Genomic DNA, 21,225 nt, shown 5'->3' on the forward strand with positions numbered 1-21,225 from the left:
AAGGGGGGTGAGAGGGAAGGAAACAGATTGTCACTTCTTCTTGCTTTCCAGAGCAGAGGTCCTGGGGTTTCCCAGCTCTACTGCGGGGTGACCACACCTTTCTGTGGGTGGCCACTGGCCCAAACGTCTACAGGTTTGGTCATAATTATCTAATATGTACTGACCAAATGAAGACTAGAGAATACATTGCTGCTGATTTTATTATCCTTCCAGTTTGTAGATAGTTTTGCAGTGGAATTGCAATGGGTAATTCTTTAGCTTTATGCTCTATGTAACACGAAGGTTAGTTCTAGTATTTTTGCCCTCTAGAATCTTCTTTAAAATCATTACATTGGCTTATCCTTTTATTAAACAATATCTGTCCATGACCAACAATTCCATGCTTAGGTAACTACCCAACAGAAATGAAAACATATATACACAAAGACTTGAATGTATATGTTCATATCAGCATGATTTATAAGAGTCAAACAATTTAGACAACCCAAATATCCATGAAATGTTGAACAGGTCAACAAAATGTGGTATTTCCACAGGATGGAATACCCACTCAGCAGTAAAAGGAATGGAATATTGATATATATGACAATATGGATGAACCTAAAGGACTATGCTAAGGGAAAGAAGCCCTACTCAAGAATTATATATTGTGTGATTCCGTTTTTGTGAAGTATCTGTTAAAGGCAAAATTGTAGAGACAGAAATAAGATCAGTACTGTGACCTAACATGAGTTGGGCTGCCAAATGTTCATGGATCATTGTGCTACCATGCACAGTTCTAAAGTATATCTTACACATGTTACTTTGAGATGAAAGTGCAAATTGTTGTTCTTTTACATAGGGCACTTTCTTAACAAAAAAGGCAAAGCACACCCAATAAGAACATATATTTAGAAATGTTCTTCTCTGTGTATGTGTGTACATTCCTTTATTTAGCACCCCTCTCCTCGGAATCTTCTTCTCCATGCTCCTCCAATACGCCTTTAAGGACTGCAGCGAGGGTGTCTTCATTCACACCAGATCCGATGGCAAGCTCTACAACCTGGCCCGTCTACGAGCCAAGACCAAAGTCAAAGAGGTGCTCATCCGTGAGATGCTCTTCGCCGACGACGCAGCCTTGACATCACACTCCGAAGAGGGACTCCAGCAGCTAGTCACTTGCCTTTCCCACGCATGCAAGGAGTTCGGACTAGCCATCAGCCTGACGAAGACGAATGTTATGGCTCAAGGCACGGGGACTCCCCCATGCATCACCATCGACGGATACACCCTGGAGGTTGTCAACGACTTCACTTACCTCGGGTCCACCATCTCGAGCTCTCTGTCAGTCGACTTGGAGGTCAACCGGAGAATCGCCAGGGCAGCCACAGTTATGGCCAGACTGAACCGGCGAGCGTGGAACAATTCCAGCCTCACTGAGAAAACCAGACTGCGCATCTACCAAGCCTGCGTACTCAGCACTCTCCTCTATGGCAGCGAGACGTGGACCACCTACGCAAGGCACGAAAGGAAACTCAACAGCTTCCACATGAGGTGCCTGCGACGCGTCCTGCATGTCGCCTGGCAGGATAAGGTCCCCAACACCGAGGTGCTGAAGCGAGCCAATATGAGCAGTTTGCATGCAGTTCTTAGCGAGAGATGCCTCAGGTGGCTCGGCCATGTCAGAAGAATGGATGCAGGCCGTATCCCCAAAGACCTCCTCTACGGCGAGCTAGCAGAAGGCAAGAGGATGACAGGGCGCCCAAAACTGCGGTTCAAAGACATCTGCAAAAAGGACATGACACAATGCTCCATCAATCTCAACACATGGGAAGTTCAAGCAGACGACCGCCTAGCCTGGAGGCTCGCGGTCAGGCAAGGTACGTCACGCGCGGAGGCTGCGCGCAACGAGGAGGCGGCCCAGAAAAGATCGAGGCAGAAGCAGCGTCAACAGCAGCAACAACAGCCATCTGCCTTCACCTGAAACAAGTGCGGCAGGGATTGTCACTCCCGAGTCGGACTGCACAGCCATTCTCGGCGGTGCAGATAGACTCTCAGGAAGCTACGCCATCGTCTCTCGAGACGGACGGCTGCCGCCGCCGACGACGTCTCCTCAAACTGTGGGGTGGGGTAGAAGCAGCTTCAGTTAACCACTTACTCCCAAGTTAAATGCTGGCATCTGGGGAGGAGGGACATTTAATGGTTGCTGCAGCCATGCCAAGGTGTGCAGTGGGTGGGTACCAAGGGGCTCAATGAGCACCCCTGTCAAAAAACAGTTCTCAATGACTATACCTAGTTAATCCAACATTTATGGAGCACCTACTGTGTTCAAGATCTGAAGCTGCAATAATATATGGAAAAAGTCCCTAACCTTGAGAGTCACAGTCCTGGATTGGAGGAGGGGGAGTGGGTACTTTGGGGTAAAGCAGAACAGGAAATATGAGGAGATATTTTTAAAAATTCTTTTCTATAATGATAACAGACCTGAGGCTTCCTTGCAGGGTGAACAGGATTTACGTTTATTTAATCCAATATTCTGTTGGCAATCACAAGCCCTCAGACTTGCAGGACAATGATGACGCCGTTTATCCACCTTGACATACATGTACAGGCGTGGGGAGGGAGACTCTCCTCTCTTTGAAATTCCTCTGTGCCAAAAGGATGAAGACGACTGTGGCCCAGTTCCACAACTGGTCCATCATCATGTCTCCTGTGCTCCTCTGTGCTCTTTACCATGAGACCCTTGGACATAATAGGGTCATAAAATGGAAAAGTCCCTGCTTACAAGAAACAGACCATTGGATTGTTATGTGTGCAAGAAATAATCATCTTATTGTTTAAGTCACTGAAATCTTCATGTTTGCTACAACAGCTAATGTTGTCTAATAAAGAAATTTTTCTTCATATTGGTGTTGCAGTTACAGAAACTTAAAATATCTGACAGTTTAGTGGTTAGGAGTTGGTTGGCAAAAAAAAAAAAAAAGAATATAAACTGGTAAGATTGAGACTCATGTTACATTATGTGGTAGTGAACTATTGAGTGAAACTGTCATCTGTGATAATACGAATGACAAAGAACAAACACTGCTAGGAAAAAGGCAAAATTGTAATGTGTATTGATTGTTCCTTTCCATGTTTATGAAGGGGGTATGGTGGGAAGAGAGAGAGAATTGACTAGTTTAAATTGGCAGGCATAAAGAAAAATTCCAGAAATTTGGGCCCTTGCAGTGTTACAAAAATTGAGTACTTAAAGGTTCCAGACAACAGGAAATATGACTAAAAAAGGTTTTCACCAAGGCCCATTAAGACATCTGGTAAACAACGTGACTCAGCCTTGAGGAAAATACAGATTATAAATGTCATATCCCCATCCAGGCCTTGTTTCAGATGCCTTCAAGGCAACTACTATTAAGTTTACAGGGAGACTGGCTTGAGAGCAAAGCAGCAAAAATGTAAGTCCTGCTCTCTACCTGCCCCCATCCTCCCAGTAACCTTCCCTTCTGCTGGAAACCATTCCTCTCCCAGGAGCCTGCTGCTCTGCTTAGCTCTGGAACCCCACAGCCCTGATGCAGGGCTCTATGTACCTTGAACAACTTAATTTTCATCAAATAGGTGATCAGGCTTCCTCCATCTCATGTTTAGCTGCCATCTTGATTATTTCCCCCCTCCTACTCTAGGTTTCTGCTCTTCCCTGCTTATGGAGGTTCTAATTGAACAGGTCATGCTGGGGTTGAGTGGGAAGCAGGATGAGGGATGGGAGATCGACATCCCTGAGGAACCCTCTGGGACCACTCCCCGGTCAGAGGCTCTGGCTCACAGGAACCCGAGGGACAGAGCATGGGTCCCTTGCACCTGGTGAACCGCAGTATCTCTGTGTACAGTCAGCCACTAGGAAAATCAAACCTCATCTCAGCTCTAGACATTTCACTGTAATGGTTTTCAGTGTAAGACCAATAAAATTAACACGTGTGAGCAGGAGAAAAATCCAGTCAGAGAAGGCGATTTATGACACAAGCCTAGTAAATCAATCTAATGTTAATCTGTAAATTTAGGAACTGCCCTCCATGCCTTAAGACCTCTTCATGGAGCCACAGTTGCTTCTTTCAAACCCAGGCTTAATGTTACTCCCAAGTTCTGACCTAGACATTTCCCTCCAGCCGCCCCCTCTAGCTGCCTGTCTCCTTACCTGGAGTTGTCTCTGCTCAGGAATGAGCTGTGAGCCCTGCCCCTTGGTAGCACCCCAGCCCCACCCCCTCAGCAGATCCAGGGTTAGCTGAGACAGCCCGGGGCTGAGGACACAGGGCTCCTGGAACAGGTGTGGGCACAGGCTGAGACAGCTGCCCAGACAACACCTACCAGGCAAGGGAGCTCTCCAGCACAGGCAGTGTTCATTTCTAGGAAGGACCCAGCCAGGTTGGCTCCAGGCTACGTTTGTAAAGCTCCCTCTGGGCAGCAGTGGCGGGGGAAACCGCCTGTGGGGACAGGAAAATGGGCACCTACTCTTACAGCCTGGGTGGGAGGAAGTGCATTTTGGAGATTGAAGGGAGTAAATGACTTCAGTGGAGGGTGATAGCAGTAGGGCAGTGGTGGGGGGTCAGGAACCACAGTGCACAGGGCGGGGAACGAGAATTTTGAACATACTGTGAAATGTCCAGATGTTCTGGTGGCAAACCTTACTTGTTTGGCAAAATGTTAGGAAAATGGCCCAAACACCAAAGAAAAATGGCCTAAATCTAAAAGCCAGAGGACTAGGGAATACATGGGGACCCAACTTTCCAACCCTTATTTCTGAGAAAAAAGGTAATTTTTTAAAAAATTAGGGCTAACTTTAAGGCCTTAAATTCAAATATATTATTCACAGTTATATTTCAAATATGAAAGAGGTACTCAATCAGCTTATTAGGTGTGAAATGATTTTAACAAGACTTTATAGAAAAATTACTCATGTTACATCCTTTGCATGTCAGTGAAGGATGAAAGGCTGCCACACTGACTACCCTTCATCCCCGCCACACGGGAACCTTCCCTTCTGTGGTCCCGTCACCAGCAGCCGTCTGAGAAGTCTGCACTGCCTCTCACTCTTGCCAGGCCTCAGACACCACGCATGGCTACAGAGAACCCTTGCTGGAAGTGCAGCACATGTCAGGCTTGGACATGTCTTTTATTTTAATTTACTTTCACATTTACAGATTCAGGCAGCCCTTCTGAGAAAGGGAAGGTTAAGGCTGCCTGGAAGGAAAGCTGGGCTCATGGGCACTTGGGACTTTTCACAGGGAAACGATCCCATATCTCAAGGTCTCTCAGTGTCAGAAGGCATCTAACATGGTGGCCGTCACTCGCTCCTCAGCGCCTGGAGGATGCATTACTGGAGGCTGCCTCAGCCCAGGATTTTATTGCTGGTGAACCTCATTATTGAACTTAAGAGTCCAGGATGATGGCACTATCAAGAACAGGTCCAGTGGTGAGCACGTCGCTGAGATGAAACTGAAACACATAAATAGCACTGACTGTAATGCCGCCCTGCTGGCCTTCAGCCCCAGGGGAGGGCCCTGGAGGAGACAGGAAGAGAAGCCCTCATTACCCATCCAGATGGGACAAAGATAAGAGAGGGACAACAGTCAGGACCGGCATGTCCAAATCCACAGCAGCCTGAGCTCCAGAACCCAACCAGCTCTTCCTTTTTCTGTATCATGTTCCCTTTAAGGCCCCCAAAGACATTCACTTTTTCAGGTGGAAGAATAGACACTCCACTTGCCTCACTTTCCAAACTTCTATCTCTTGGGCTGAATGAGATAATCACTTGGCAGGCAGAGGTTCAGAAATATGAACTAGCAGTACACAGGCATATATTCTGAAAAGGTGGGCTGCCAAAAAGCACCCTTGGGTCACCCCTGAATGTCACAGGAACAAGACAGTCATGGAAAGAATGGTTTACCTCTGTGATTATAGCAGAGCCAAGATGAAAGCCAGAGATGCCATTTTATTACGCAGATTTGGGCCTGTGATCTCTGCTCACCATTATCTTCTCAGGTCTCCTAAAAGTGCTGGGTGCTATTCCTGCAATCCCCCGATGACAGGAAGGGCCACCCCACGATTTACGGGAGCTACTAGTGCACCCGCCTCCTTGACAGCCGAGGGAAATGACTGCTAGTGCTGTATAATTTTTCCTCCTGGTCTGTTAGACTGCAAATGTTTAGTCCTTTTCCCCTTCTAAGGAGAGCAAAGACCTGCTGGCATTGGTAGGGGGTCAGGGGCAAAGGCCCTCAGTGCACCTGATGTTCAAACTACGCCGTAACGATCAGGGTGCAGCGTCATCGGCCAAGGCGCACATGGGTCCAGGTGACTGCAGGAGTCTTCAGGATGTGATAGAGGAAGCGTCATTTCTGTGGTTAGATCTCCACCTGCTTAGCCTCTGCTTTAACAAGGGTATCTGAATTCACAGACCTACACATTAGTTTAGCAAAAAATCTGGCTTCTGATATCCAAAGAGCTTAAAGTCCCCCTGGAAACGGGCATACAGGCGGCGGATGTCCCGTTTGCTGATGCCCAGAAAGTAGTGTTCCACCTTGGTTCTATTATACACGGTGATGCCCGGAGGGATGGTGGGGTATGACACCAAGTGGTCTATGCCGGCCTCTCTTAAGATGTATGGGGCGTCGTCCTCCAGGGTCTCATGGTGACCAATCACAGTATATGTTATCTCACAGGGTGCACAGAGTTCTACATACGTCACCCAGTGAATAATGTGGTCCCCAAACTGAAGGTCCAGCCATCTGTGGTTTGGATCGCCCAGGTAGCGCACAAAGTCTTCAAACTGGATGCCCCGGGTCTCTGTCCGGTTTCTCCTATATTTCCTGATGATGCCGGGGGCAATCTCATGCCTGTACCAAGGTTCAAAGCGTGGATTGTGAACAAACTTATCCTTAAAAGCAGAAATCAGTCTTTCGAAGGGATCTCTTACAATAAAAAACTTGAAGTAGGTTTTCAAGCTAAAGAAAAAAAAATGAAGATAAACAAGAGGTTAAGTGGATACTATTGGTGGCATCGGTCATGAGGGTGGGAGGAGTGGAGACAGACAGCTGGCGCCACGGCCTGAACCCTGGCTCAGGAGAGCCCCAAGATGAGCGCCTCACATGCACCTCCTTCCAATCCACGCCAACTCCACCGAAAGCAAATCCTGTTATTCAGCCATTTTACAGGTGAGCAAATGGAAGCTCAGAAACTAACTGTCCAAGGCCACAGTACACACCCCTCACCCTCAGTGCTGCTGTGAGAATGGTCTATTTAACCTATGTTTTGCTTTACTTGAATATTTCAAAACTTTAAGAACGGTTAAAACTTTTGTCCTTGGGCAGAAAGTCCTAAGGGCAGGAACTCTGAACGAGTTAGGAACAGCTGAGACCAGAGAAAGTTACTACTTATGTTTAAAGAGTCAATTCAAAACTGCCAGGGGCAGGAAAAATAAGAGGAGGTGGTAAGAGGAGGTGGAGGGTGAGGCTTCGGGCTCCAGCGGGCAGGAGAGGCAGGCCAGGAGACCCGCAGGGGTGGCAATGCTGGTACAAGGGGGTGAAGAGCCTGCAGCAGTGATGGCAACGGCAAAACAGTGAGGACACTACTGTCGGTGGTGTGCTTACTGCACGCCAGAAACTGCTCTCAGTACTCCACAGGCTTTGGCTCATTTCCTTTCACAAAAGCCCCAGGATGTACACCGTTAGGAGGGTAACAGGACAGCCCTGGCTCCGATCTTGGCTCTACACCTGAAGGGTTTGTACAAGCGGGGAAGAATGCATAAGCAGGGCTGGAGCCAATGAAAAGAAGGTGCTGAAGAGTGAGAGAGGGCAGAGTTTAGTTTGTCCCTGACACTCTTATCCCTTTTAAACATTATTCTATGGGGTCATTTCATAGCTTAGTAAAAAGAACTTTACAATTTATTAGCTAAGTAATTTCTATATGCCAGTGTCCATCTTGTTGTGACTGCTGGGGTCTGTCTTGCCATCTGTGCTAGGTTCAGTCCACACCGCCACTCCTGGGGCAGTTACCATGGAAGCAGGCATAATGCCTTTGGGTAAAATGAAAACTAAGTGGGGTTTCCCTGCAACCTACCTTTCTTATGAAATAATGATCATATTCAGTAAGAAGTCCATAAAGTTTAACACAACCAAAGCAGAACAAAAATGACCTCTGATTTCTATTAGGAAAATGACATAACCTTCATTTTAATGGACTGCACAGAGGTAAGGGTGGATAGTTGTTCTGAAATTCTCATCAGTGCACTTTAAATCTCATTCAGAATTAAAGTGCACTGAACTCTGGGTATGTGCTCAGCTGCCTCTCACCAATGCAAGGAGTCCTTGGCACAATTTAGGACACAGGGCAAGTACAGAACCGAGCCTGGGGTTTTATCAAAATGCCCCTCCCCACAGGAACCTGCTCTTACCGCTTCTGAATTTCTGCATCACTGAAGGAGGAAAGACGAGGGAGGCCATTCTTTTCATGGTCATGAACCACATTTTCAGGGATCTCTTCGATGGAAGGAAAGGCTCCTGAGAAGTAAACAAGGGAGAAACTGTGTTGGCCACCTCAGTGCTACCTTTGGAGAAGATGCCCATCTCTTGATTTGGACCCATGTTACCCACAGGTTGTCCCCAATACCCATGCCAAGGCCTTTTAATCCCAACTAAGATAACTTGGCAAGATGAGAGGGAAGGAAAGCTTTTGGTAATCTATAAGCCCACTAGAGGAAACAGACAAGTTAGGAAGAGGAAGGCAAGGGAGGGAGCAAGGAGTGGAAAGGACAATACCTACCCCTGGGACACACTGGAATTGGGCTAAGATAGACCACTGCCTGCAAACAGAATGCCTGCGACCAACAGCACATATTCTACCATGAAACTGGGGGACATGTCAGCACAGCAGGACCATGAAACACACTGCTGACTTACGCCCACAGCACTGTTACAGGCCCATTACTCCTGGTAGGCAAGGTGCTCCCAGGACCACATCCCTGGGCCTAAGGGGGTTCCTAGGTAATCTCACAGAATCCCAGAAGGCTAGTAGCAGAGATGTTTGGTGTGGGAACAAAGCTAATGTCATGGGAGTGATATGATATATTTGAAGCAAGGGTCAAGGAGGACAAGGAATGTCTAAGAAGAAAACAGGAGGATCAAGAGCCACAGTGGTAGAAGGCCGGCTGATGAATGCAACAGGGGTGGGGGTGCATCCTTGGGTTGGTGGGTTGGGCAGTTTTTATTCTTTTCTCATATTAGACAATGGAAATAAAGTGTCATTCTCCAAGCTTTTAACCAAGTCTCTGCAAACCTTTATATCCATCTTTGTGTTAATCCTGTTGTGTTAAACTTGGAGTCCGGCAGGGAAGAGTCTCTGTTGGGCCATCTAAGCAGTGGCCACAGCATTGTCTATTTAATTCATTCTTCCTCCAGATGTTTAAGCACCAGTCCAGAAGTGTATGCTAACTGCTGTGGGCGGCTCTAATATGAGGACTATAAAATGAACCAGCTCTGTGGGTTTGTACATAGACCCAGGTGTACCTAGGGCCAGCAGAAGAAAGCCACAGGGACCACCTGTTTTCCTGTTACAGGTGCACCTTGTTTTATTGCGCTTTGCAGACACTGTATTTTTTACAAGTTGAAGGCAAGACCCTCTGCCAACAAAAAGACCATGACTCGCTTCACTGCAGTGCTCACCTTACCGCGGGGTCTGGAACAGGACCCACAGTGTCGGGGGCGTGCCTATGTCTCACCTGGCAACCCTGCTCCTGTTTCTGTCCGGCCCTTGTAAGCGGGTGTTACTTCTTTTTTAAAGACTGATGCTTTTCATACTGTGCTGGCAGATTTCTAAGACTCACATATTCATTGTTTTAAATTTGATTTGTTACCTTATTCTACAAAGTCAAAAATTCAACAAGCACATTCACTATATACCAGAAAATGAGGCGAGTGTGTCTCTTCCTACCCCACCCCCCAACCAGGGAAAAGGCCAATGACAGCAAACTGATCCCTGACTGAGAACAGCGGCAGCAGCAGGGTGCTGGAGGACAGAGACCCCGGCCACACCCCACAGTGCTCCCAGGTCTGGTTCTTCACCCAGGAGTCACACTGCTGTCAACCAGAACTATGCTTCTTTTAACGTTGAATTTAACAGAGCCCGTAATTATCTTGGATCAGTTCAGAGTAAGTGGAGTTTAAACTAATAAACATGGTGTTTGAAATACACTACGTGAATAATCAGAAACTGTGGTGTATGAGGTCACTTTACAATGATCTAATTTGTTCCCAAGAAAAAATCAGATTTCCTTACACAGGTTAAATACTCTGAATATGGATGGTTGGTGTAAAATGGGGACCTTTTTCTCTCTGCAAGTGGCACAGAATAGCGTCTGTGGGTAAAGAGGCCCCCACACCCAGTGGTGGACTCCCCTCCCAGGCACTGAGGTATGGGCCCTTCTCATTACAGGAAGGATAGCTATGGGGACAGCTTCCTGGTGGCTCAGTGAGTGTGGGGCCTTGACTTACGAGGACAGCCAGTGAATAGGAAGAATCAATGTTACGAATCTGAAGCATGGGCAGGCTGCCTGTGGAAAGCGAGGAGATCATGGCCTTAGGGATTTGAAAACGATCAGTATCAAAACTCCACCAACTTTTAAGGTACAACACTAGCAGGAAGAACACAACAGAACTGTCTGAAAGGTTACCAGTCCCTCTTAGGAGATGTCCCTTCCTGTGGCTCCTTTCTGCCCCTTGCTGCCAACCCCACACAGGTCACAGTGACCCTCCCGGGGCACACTGTGAAGTCTACTGATGTGGGACGGACAACAGGACACACGCACCATTCAACACGATCAGCACTTTCTTCCACTGGGTGTTGCCCACTTTGGGAGTCTGGCAGAAAAGGATCTTGTGCTTGTCACAGACAAATATTCGGTCCAGGACGAACTTGGACACCGAAGTGTGAGAGAGGTTCTTCAGGGCTTCATCCCTGCAGACATTTCGGATAAGCTCCAGGCGCTCCATATAGATAAGGGGCTGAACAAGCTGGCTGTCTGAAAGCATTTTCCCAGTTGGCTGCAAGTAACAGGGAGGCAAAAGGGCATGAGGACTTCATTAGCACAAGACAGGATGCCCTTGGGGATGCCCTGCTCCCTGGCCTCCTGCTGTGCTGGGCTGCACCTCCGCCTAACACAGCCGCAAGCAGGGGCCCGTGGACCTGATTCACCTTCATGTTCAATCAGAGACAGAGAGTCCTCTTGTCCCTTCTTCCTCAGCCTGGACAAACTGAGGAGTGGCGGGTGGGCTCTCTGCCAGTCACTTTGCTGATGGAATGATGACCCATAATTTCCTAGAAACTGTAGGACACTTTTCACTCAGGGTTTCAGTGAAGGCCAGTTTCTGCCCCCTGCACTCTCTAGCAGCTCCCTCCACAGGATTCTGAGTGTGCATATGCGGACTGTATCTAACGCCCAGCTGTCTATACACATGGTGACTGTTTTGAAGCTATTCTGGTATACCAGTATATCTGGTTATTAATTTTAAAAAAACCTTAGGTCATTCAGTATGTTTTGAAAATGCAGAAACCGTAACTCCATTTCCTCAGTGACAAGTATACAATGATGTTTCTCTGTAAAGCTAGTTAAGGAGAGCGGAGGGTTTTGCTTGGCAGTCATATCAGTCTTATAGAAATTTAACCACTGTAAACAAATGCTGGAGCACACCAGCATTAGTTTGCTTTCTAAGGAGTTATCAAACCAGGTGAGAAAACCCACATGAACTGTGGGGTGAAGGCTCAGATGCGAGAAGCCCATGCCCACCAGAAAAGTGGGTCTAAAACCAAGCAGGGCGGGTGTGCTGAAAGACCCAATGAGCCAAGGGCGTGTGGACAACTGGAACACAGCCTCTGGCTAGGTTTCTGGGCCTGGGATCCAAGCTATGTAACAGTGGGAAATTGTAATGGGGAAGCCTAACCCACCCCATGATTCTTTTGACATTATCCTGTAAGTGATGACTCTTGACTAATATGTAGCTTGTAAATAAGCATGTTTGTATAAGAATCCTAGCAACTAACGTCAAAAGATAGACAGTGACCTTCAGGTATCCCAGCTCCAGGAGATTTGCTGACCTTCAATCATGGATCCAGGATAACATGAAGCCAGGTGACTAAACCAGGATGATGCACACAGGACCATCACTTGCCTTATCGGAATGGACTGTGCTCATCTGCAGGTAGACAGCTTTGAAACCCCATCCCTTGATCTCTTTATTCTGTTTCCTTCTCCCTCCTTATAAAAACCTCTGCCTCCACTAAGATGTGGAGATAGGCTTTGTGACATGAGTGCCCCATCTTGCAGGTGGGCGATACCTGAAAATAAACAACTTTCCTTTACATCAGCACCTGCCTCTTGAGTGCTGGCTTTCATAGTGGCAGGCAGTCGGACCTGTGCTCAGTTAGAGCTACACAAGGGAAGGGCTACGTTTCTCTTATTTTGTGATGTTATCATTTCTGAAGTGTTAGTTTTGACCACCTCATCTGAAATAGGTCTTTGAAAAGTTTTCCCCCCTCAAAAACACAGTATATAGGAGGTATCACCTGTAGTTCATGTGCAGCTAAGACAGGTCTTCCGTTGCCTTCTTACAGAACTCAACTTGAATGAAAATAGTTGAGCCACAGTTCTGTCCACGAAATTCCTAAGCTGAGGCTTCACTGTATTCTGGCATCGAATGCAGCAGAGCAGCCCACCCCCTCACCCCACCCCCACTTGTCATTTCTTTGTAGTCAATCTACTTTATTTTATTTTATTTTATTTATCTTCAGAGAGAAAGGAAGGGTGGGAGAAAGAGAGAGAGAGGAACATCAATATGTGGTTGCCTCCTGAGTACCCCCAACTGGGGACCTGGTCCGCAACTGACTGGGAATCAAACCGGCAACCCCGTGGCTCACAGGCCAGCCAGGGCTGTAGTCAACCCACTTTTAATACCTGGGTGGCTTGTAGCACTTTTTCCTGTTTTTACTCTAGCACTTTCAACACTTTGCCAGGATATCTCAGTGCAGGCCTCTGCACTTATTTTGCCTGGAATACACCAGCCCTTTCTGCTTGTATCCTTGGCTCAGGAAATGTGCTTTCGTCAGGATGTTTGGGTGGGGGTGGACCTTACGTGAGACAGAGGGAAGAGGTCATGTTAAGTTAGGAGGTGTTCCAGCATTCACCCACAGTGGCTAAACTTCTGGTGCAATATGGCTGCCAAGCAAAACCCTGCAGGCCCTTCTCCTTAACCTGCATTACAGAGAAACATAACTGTAGTCACCCTGGGGAAGTAGTCACAGACTATATAACACCTAAATGAATGGTTTTTAAAAAGGAAATATACAAAAGTTGAAGTTCTTTCCTTTCAATTCTGGATATTTCTTTAAAATACACAAGTATGTATCACTTCTTCATAAAAAACTTGATTTAAAATATTGACTAGGGATGTGGGCACCTGTAAAGACTTCTAGGAAGTTCTAGAAGAGTCTTTAAATCACAGGGACAAATCATACAGTTGGCAAGGAAAGTGGACCCAAGATGGGCTCATCTGATTTTCCTTCTTAAAAGAAGGCTGACTTGAAAAAGCCAAAACAGATTAAAAAGTTCAAGTTCCAAAGTATGGTACCCCTTGGCCCTGATTTAGAACTTACATCTCTAACACAAAAGCCTTTTGTTAATGCTCAATTCAAAATTCTACTGCTCTGTTAGGCAGCAGAATCATTTGTTTGACAAATATTTATTTTGCTATGCTTAGATACAGCTACTGTGTTTTGTGGAAACACCGGGAAAGCCTCAGCTGAGTAAGAACATGCATGACACCATATGTGCTTGTGTGTATGACATGCACTGTGTGTGTGTGTGTGTGTGTGTGTGTGTGTGTGTGTGTGTTGGTAGATAGTGAGGAAAAGGCAATGCTGACTACGAAGGCTGTTTCTCTAGTCCCACTCCTCTGGCCACTTCTAGTTATGGCCCAACTTCACAGCATTTTGAAATGTTTCTGCTGCTATGACTATTTATTCCCTTAAAGTTACAAAGAGCTTCTCCCCAAGTTTTGAAAGCAGATGGTCCCTCTAAATTAACTTTATTAAATGGACCAAAATGCCTTTGTTGTATCTGTTAAAATGTTGTAAGCTTGCCAGGCAGTCCACTTATGGGCCAGCTGTAACAACCCATCTTCACCAAGGAACTAGGTCAGTTACAAAGTGGGAGGAGGACATAAGTCTCTAAGAACAAGGACACCGGAAATTTCGGGACAACACAGGTTCCACCAACCACCCGCTCCCTGCTTTTCCTTCATGGATCTGCCACAACCAAACTCCCTGGTATGCATAACCTTTTTCAGGATTCTCTTGCAGTCTCCTGTATTTGATCGAACTTTCTGGGTTTCCCTGGTGGAGGGAAGAATGTCTTGGGGATTCCTAACGGCTACTTCCTAAAGTGAAGACACTGTGGAAGTGAGAGAGAGCACCTGCAGACCTGCCCCTCTGCTCCTCCCTGAGGAGCACAGCCTGCTGCCCTGGCCTCGCACATCTCCAGGGACCAGCACCAGCCAAACTGCCTTCTGGCTTTGGTCTAATTTAACCTCATTCCCTCATAAGTCCCCACTCTGACTCACTTATCCAAGTCTCTCTCTTCTCAGTCTGTTCCAATTTTCTTAAACCTCAGAGCTAATCCTGCTCAGATGACACTAATGGAAGTGCACCACAATGCAGCACCTTTTTAAAGCTTCAGTATTATCCACAAAGAAAAAAACTGTTTTCATTTAATTGTGTTTACTGACTGATAATTCACCTTATATTTTTCTCTTGCAAATATACAAAACCAATTTTAATGTCTGATATTATCTTCTACTATTTCCCATCCACATATTCAGCTCCACGATATACAAAATAAACTTTTAAAGGTAAGCTACACAACCTGATCTCCATAAATCATCTTTGGGGAAAACATGCTGAGCTTATCATCCGACAATTCTTGGTCTCAGAGAATTACATCTGACCACTGTTCCATTTTCTTCTTCTCACATCTGGTTTTATTGAGACTCAATGGGATGGGGTAGGAAGGAGAAGGAGACAGAGAACACTGGGTTGGAAGTCCAGGCTCACTACTGCTGCCCGTGGCATATTCAAACCCAGTAACTGTAAGGCATGGTTAGGTGTGGTATTTTCAACCACACATGATGCCTGCAGGCCAACAGTCTGTGCAGAAAGAGGACTGCCAGGATGACGTGTTTTCTTCTTCACGGGGCAGCAGCATCCTAGCAGTGCCCTTGTCTCAAAGCACTTTATTCTTTTTGGAAAATCCTTACCCTACCTTTGAATTCTCATTGATCCAAGTCACTAAACATCAATTTCCTTAGTTCCTTCTATTCAACTCACCCTCCTATTTGCTATAGGTTTCTTGCCTCTATAGTCCATCCACACTTTCCTTTCCCTGGAACACCTCAACATTCCAGGCCCATCTGATAAGAGTTCTGCAGACCTGACCTTTATTACATCCATGTCCTGTGAAAAGTTAACTCCAACAGATCATTACTCTGACCAAGTGCATGCTTTCTAGACTTTGTAGGTTCTAAATGTCACCTTACACTGTAAGTAACGAATAGGAACTGTCCCTTTTCTGTGGTTTAATTCTGGGCTGATAAACATCTTTAGAGCTTGCTCTACCCATTTCATTCTTTCCACCATAATACAACCTAAACCTTCCAGATCCAGAATGGGAGTCAGCAACTGAGAGAAGATCTCACGAGGGTGTGCCTTGTACCAGCTAAGGTATGATCAGGGGTTTATGTGTAAAAAAAGCCTGAAGAGAAAGACTGAGATCAGACTGTCAAGGAAGGAGAGCATTGGGAATAAGTCAGCAGCCTTGGGCTCTGCCACTAACTCCCACGGGATTCTGGGTGATCGGCCTATTTCCTAAATAGTTCTCCCATGCATACCATTGGTTACTTACTCTTCTGTCCAAGCGCCCTTCTAACTCTAAAATTCCATGATACCATTTTCCCGTACCTCTGGTTTTCTCCTGACCTTGCCCAAAATCCTCCACTCCCCTGGCAAGGCTCACTGTCAGCTGGTTAGAAATTTAGCACAAATAACATTTACAAAGCACCCATGATGTACAAAGCACTGTGAGGAACATAAACAGATGTAATCGTGCATCCCCCAAAGAGAAGCTAAAAAGATAAGCAGAAACGTGTAGAAGTGACACAACCAGGGACTATAGAGCAGAACATGATGGTAAGTAGAAATGGCTGATGAGCTCAGGGAGAGGGGAGGCTAGTGCCCACACAATGGTGGGGAGCCTGCTGGTGTCGGAGGGAGGGAGCACAGAAGAAAACACACACATAAAAACAGGAAGAGGCAGCCCTGCTCCTCAGCTGACCAGGCCAATGGGACAGTGCCCTCTGCCTTGCTGTGCCCACCTTCAGTTCCTCAGGAAATTGCTTCTCTCCCTGTAGCTCCCCTGTATCAGGCATGGCTGTCAGGACCAGGAACTCCCGCTTGGCGCTGTAGGCTAGGAGACAGAGAGGTTGAGACGCCCTTCATAGAGGAGAAGACACACAGATCAGTGCGACAGAAAAGACGTCCCAGAAGTAGACCTACACAAATATGCCTAACTAGCATTTGACAGGTGCAAAAGCACTTTGGGAGAGGAGGAAAGCCTTTTCAACAAGTAGTACTCGAGCAATTGAACACCTATAGACACATAAGGCTATAAAAAAACTTTTTAAAACATAGGAGAAAATCTTTGGAAAAACTGACAAAATAAACCTCCTCAAAATAAAAACTATATATCTGACAAAGGAGCAGTATCTAGAATACATAAAAAACTCTCAAAACTAAACAGTAAAAAAAAAGTCAAATGAGAAAGTGGGTAAGACATGAACATATGTTTCACCAAAGACATATGGTGGCAAATAAACACACAAAAGGATGCTCAATATCATGAGCCATCAGGCAAATACAAATTAAAACCACAGTGAATTGATAGGGTGGGGCAAAAGCACATTTACAGTTTTGTATGGAGAATAATACAGTAATTAATATATAAAAATACAAGAATAAACTGTTTCATGTACTCATAACTGTAAACCTACTTTTGCCACATCCTGTAGTTACAGAATAGTCGCAGGGATGTAAAGTACAGTATAGGGAATGTAGTCAATAATATTGTAATTACTGTGTATAGTTTCAGAGGGGTACTAGATTTATGGGGGTGATCACTTTGTGAACTGTGTCTAATTATGGGGTTGTACACCCGAAACTAATATAACATTGTATATCAACTATAATTGAAAGGAAACTAAAAAAAAGAAAAAGAAAAAATCAATAAACACCCCACAACGAGAAACCACTTCACATCTATCAAAATGGCTAGAATACAAAATAGTGAAAATACAAAATGCTAGCGACAATGCAGACAAAATGAATCACTTATACATTATACACTGCTGGTGGGAATGTAAAATGGTATAACAACTCTAGAAAAGTCTGGTCGTTTCTTTAAAAACTAAGCATGCAAGTACCATATGACCCAGCAACAGCACTCCCAGGCATTTATCCCAGAGAAATAAGAATTCATGTTCTCCCAAAACTCTGTACACAAATGTTTGGAGCGGCTTCATTTGTAATAGCCCCAAACTGGACAGCCCAAATTGGAAACAATCCAGATGTCCTTCAACAGATGAATGTTTCAACAAACGGGTATATCCATCTTGAAATACAATTTGGAATACAGCAATAAAAAGCAACAAACTACTGATTACACTAAAATTGGTTGAATCCCCAGGGATTTTTTATTTTTATGCTGAGTAATAAAAGGCAATCTCAAAAGGTCACATACTGGACATAAATTTTTTCCCTTGTTTTATTTAAAAAATTAAAAATTTTTTTCAACTATAGTTGATATTCAGTATTATATTAGTTTCAGGTAGGCACATAAGGTTTAGACATTTATATAACTTATGAAGTGATTATCCCAATAAGTCTAGTATTCATCTGACTATAATCTCTATGCTGTATTTTACATTCCCATGACTATTTTCTAACTACCAATTTGTACTTCTTAATTCCTTCTTTTCACCTAGCCCCCTAAACCCCCTCTCATTGTAATATTCTTGAAATGACAAAATGATGGAGGAGAAGAGATTAGTGGTTACCAGGGAGGAAGGAGTGGGTGTGGCTATAAAAGGGCAACAGGAAAAATTTCTGTGGTGATGAAGGTGTTCTCCATCTTGACTGTATTAATGTCAGAATCCTGCTCATGATTCTGCAGCACAGTTCTGCATGATGTCACCACTGAGGAAAACTGAATCAAGGAACATAGCATTCACTCTGTTATTTGTTACAACAGCATGTGACTCTATCCATAATGATCCCAAAATAAAAATTAAAAATTTAAAAAGCCAAGTTAGCAGTCAAGTTAGTGTTTACATATTATTTTAAAAATTCATGGGAACTGAGATGAGGTTAGAGAAATCTTACAAAATGCTAGTCCAAAGTTATAATTTATAGCAAACTGATTTGGGGAAGCCTTCAGGGCAAAATTTGAAGAAAATTTTCAGATTTCTACAATTAAACATTTACTTTCAAAACTTTGCAAAGATTAATACATAACTAAAAAGAAAAAATAGCAAATAAAAGCATAAAAGTCAGCATAACAAAGCACAAAAGCACAGTCCACTTTTAAAAAAAATCAAAACCTACTCTCTTTAGATCATTAATACCAACACTGTATATTCTATTGCAGCCCCACCTGTCCCAGTCCTCACCCCCCCCTCTCCCGCCAGCACTGCCATGAGAAAGCACCTGCAGCCTGGTGTCATCCCCGCACAGGGAGCATGAGAACACTGTGCCATTGCCCTGACAATAATGATTCCATCTCTCACAGCTTCGAGTTCTCTGACTCCAATACAGATTTCTCTGCCACACACGTCTATGAAAATCCCACTAAAATCTTTTCTCCATTTTCTAGGTTTGGGTTAAAATGTAACCTAACCAAAGCTGTGCACAGGAGCCGTTTTAGACCTGCAATAAGGACAGAGTGTTATATTTATGGTGCAAAACCAGACAAAAGCATCAGAACCATCAGCTCAAAACTGCTGAATGCACTCTAAGGGCTCTGAGACCAACAACTGTCCAACCTCCTCCTGCGCAACCTTACCCTCTTTGAGCACTAACTTGCTAATAAAGTCACATTCTACTCCTGTCTGCTCACTTCCTGTTCCCATAATGTCTTCTACTACTAGCACTGCAATGTTTAGCTAGTTCAACACTTAGTTCAGCAGGTTTCATAGAAATCTAAGCTTCCTTAATAACATTTTAAATAGGACAATGTATCCTGAATTCTAAACAACTGATTAATCAATGAATTTTTGGAAAACAACCTATTTCATACACTCAGAAACACAGAGAATAGTGGAACAGCTCCCATACTGGTCAGTCATCTGCCAATTTTTAACGTTTTTATGATTTTAAACTTCCTAGTATTTACTCCCCAACTCCCCTTGGCCCTGATTCAACTAGAATGACATAAAACTGACAGCACAATTTATGTATGGTTTGGTTTTTCACTGCTGCGCTAACAACCATTTATTTTCAGCAGATGCCATTATCCCCACTATAACCAAAGTGTGGCTCTTTTCCCCACGCTGACCCTCAGAACAAGACTCGGGCTTCCAGATCAAGGATTCTGATCCTCCAGATATGGCCAGGTGCCTTCAGAACATATTAGCTCACTTTTGTTACAGGCCTCATTATACTTACATATAATGTTTTACAAAACGTCTTTAAAGTTGCCAAGTGATATACTGCTTTGTCTTCCTAGAAGGGATCAAATGCACTCATCTCCCCGACCACCCAGCATCCAGTCACCCAGCGTCACCACTCCCTTCACACACTAGGCATTGGGCATGCAAAGACAGTAAAGTCACTGGCTCTGCCCTGAAGCAGCTTACAACCAGGTTGAGGGGCTGAGTGGAGACAAAAGATTAGAAGAAGTCAAATAGAAGCAAGCTAAAAATATGTCTACATTTATGCACCTGATGCACAAGAACATCATTTTTTATTTCAAGTCTCAATGTCCCAAGACATGAAATTCCCATCACTGAATGGGATTTATTTCCCTACAATAAAGGTAGTTGTAATACCTGATCCTAGTTCAACATGACATTGAAATTTGTCAACCAAGGATAAGTTATTGCCACAAATATGATCATAGCTTCATTGCTGAGCTAAAGAGAGGCCTTAACATATTTAAAAAAAAAAAAAAAAAACAAGGTAAGTGTTGCTTTAAACAGCAGTTCAGTTCAGGACAAATCTCTTCCTAACAGCTTAACTAGTAGGGAAAACATTAGGAACAGACAGGTGAGAAGAAGGCACACACATCCACTGAGGCATTCTAGAACTGAGCCCATTTCCTAGAGGACAGAGCCACAAGGAGCAGCCACACACAGAAATATTACAGCCAGCCCCTCAATGCTGGGACCAAGGATTCACTATCTGCCTTACAGGAAGTGGACCTTCACCACATACGAGACTGCATGTTGCCAGTTATTTCCTTGCGATGCTATTTCACAATAGGTTTTTGTTTCAAAAGCTAAAATACTGTGAACAGCAATGAAATGAATTGCGACACATGAGAAAATCTCTTGCAGACACAAGTTTACAAAGCTCTCTTCATTTCCTGTTCAGTTCCAAGATCCACCAGGGGTTTTAAGTGCCTATTCAGACAGAGGGGCCCCCAAGGCTAAGTGAGCATTCCCACTAAACCACAGGGCTCTGGAGCAGTGTTGAGCCACCCCCACCCAAGGTCTTCTCTGATGGCCTTCAGGGGCTGAGTGTTTACCTTCTCCAAGGGGCTCAGTCATCCACACTGGTAAGACCCTTGCAAGTGAGCTCACTGCTTTCATGCAGAACTCGGCCAATGGACATCCAACTTCAGTTTCTAGTCAGATACTTAGGGACAATTAGCTAAGATCCTCCGTGGTCAAGAAAGGCAGGGCTATGTCGTGGGCCAACCAACACAGCGTTCTCACTCTGAGTTCAGTGCACGCCATGAGGCTGACGGCACCTTCATTGGTGCCCTGCCCTCACCGGACCCTCTCCATTCACCCCTGAGAGGGAAAGGGATGTGGGCTGGCTCTCAAGTTCCCACCTAGAGTGGTCCATGCCTCTGCGCTCCCAGCCACTGGGCACAGCCTCACAGGCCCC

The 21,225-nt window shown here is 45.0% G+C and overlaps 1 protein-coding gene across 17 annotated transcripts in view; it reads right to left on the bottom strand.

Annotated features, from left to right (window-relative positions):
- Window positions 1-2,093: 2,093 nt before the first annotated feature.
- The window catches only part of CHST10 (carbohydrate sulfotransferase 10), a 44,353-nt gene continuing 25,221 nt past the window's right edge, over window positions 2,094-21,225 (bottom strand). For 9 of the 17 annotated variants that reach the window (XM_090281798.1, XM_090281796.1, XM_090281797.1 and 6 more), the window contains 4 exons: window positions 16,437-16,528; window positions 10,826-11,060; window positions 8,417-8,522; window positions 5,395-6,968 (listed from right to left, as the gene is read on the bottom strand). In XM_090281798.1, coding sequence (XP_090137924.1) covers window positions 6,431-6,968; window positions 8,417-8,522; window positions 10,826-11,060; window positions 16,437-16,528 — 971 coding nt within the window. In that variant the 3' untranslated portion in view covers window positions 5,395-6,430. Of the gene's footprint in view, window positions 4,452-5,104; window positions 6,969-8,416; window positions 8,523-10,825; window positions 11,061-16,436; window positions 16,529-21,225 lie in introns of those variants that run through there. The other 8 variants (XM_090281808.1, XM_090281807.1, XM_090281805.1 and 5 more) reach the window with 5 other exon arrangements.

This window comes from Furipterus horrens, unplaced genomic scaffold, assembly GCF_987537825.1.
Source record: "Furipterus horrens unplaced genomic scaffold, mFurHor1.1.pri manual_scaffold_6, whole genome shotgun sequence".
NCBI classification, from domain to species: Eukaryota; Metazoa; Chordata; class Mammalia; order Chiroptera; family Furipteridae; genus Furipterus; species Furipterus horrens.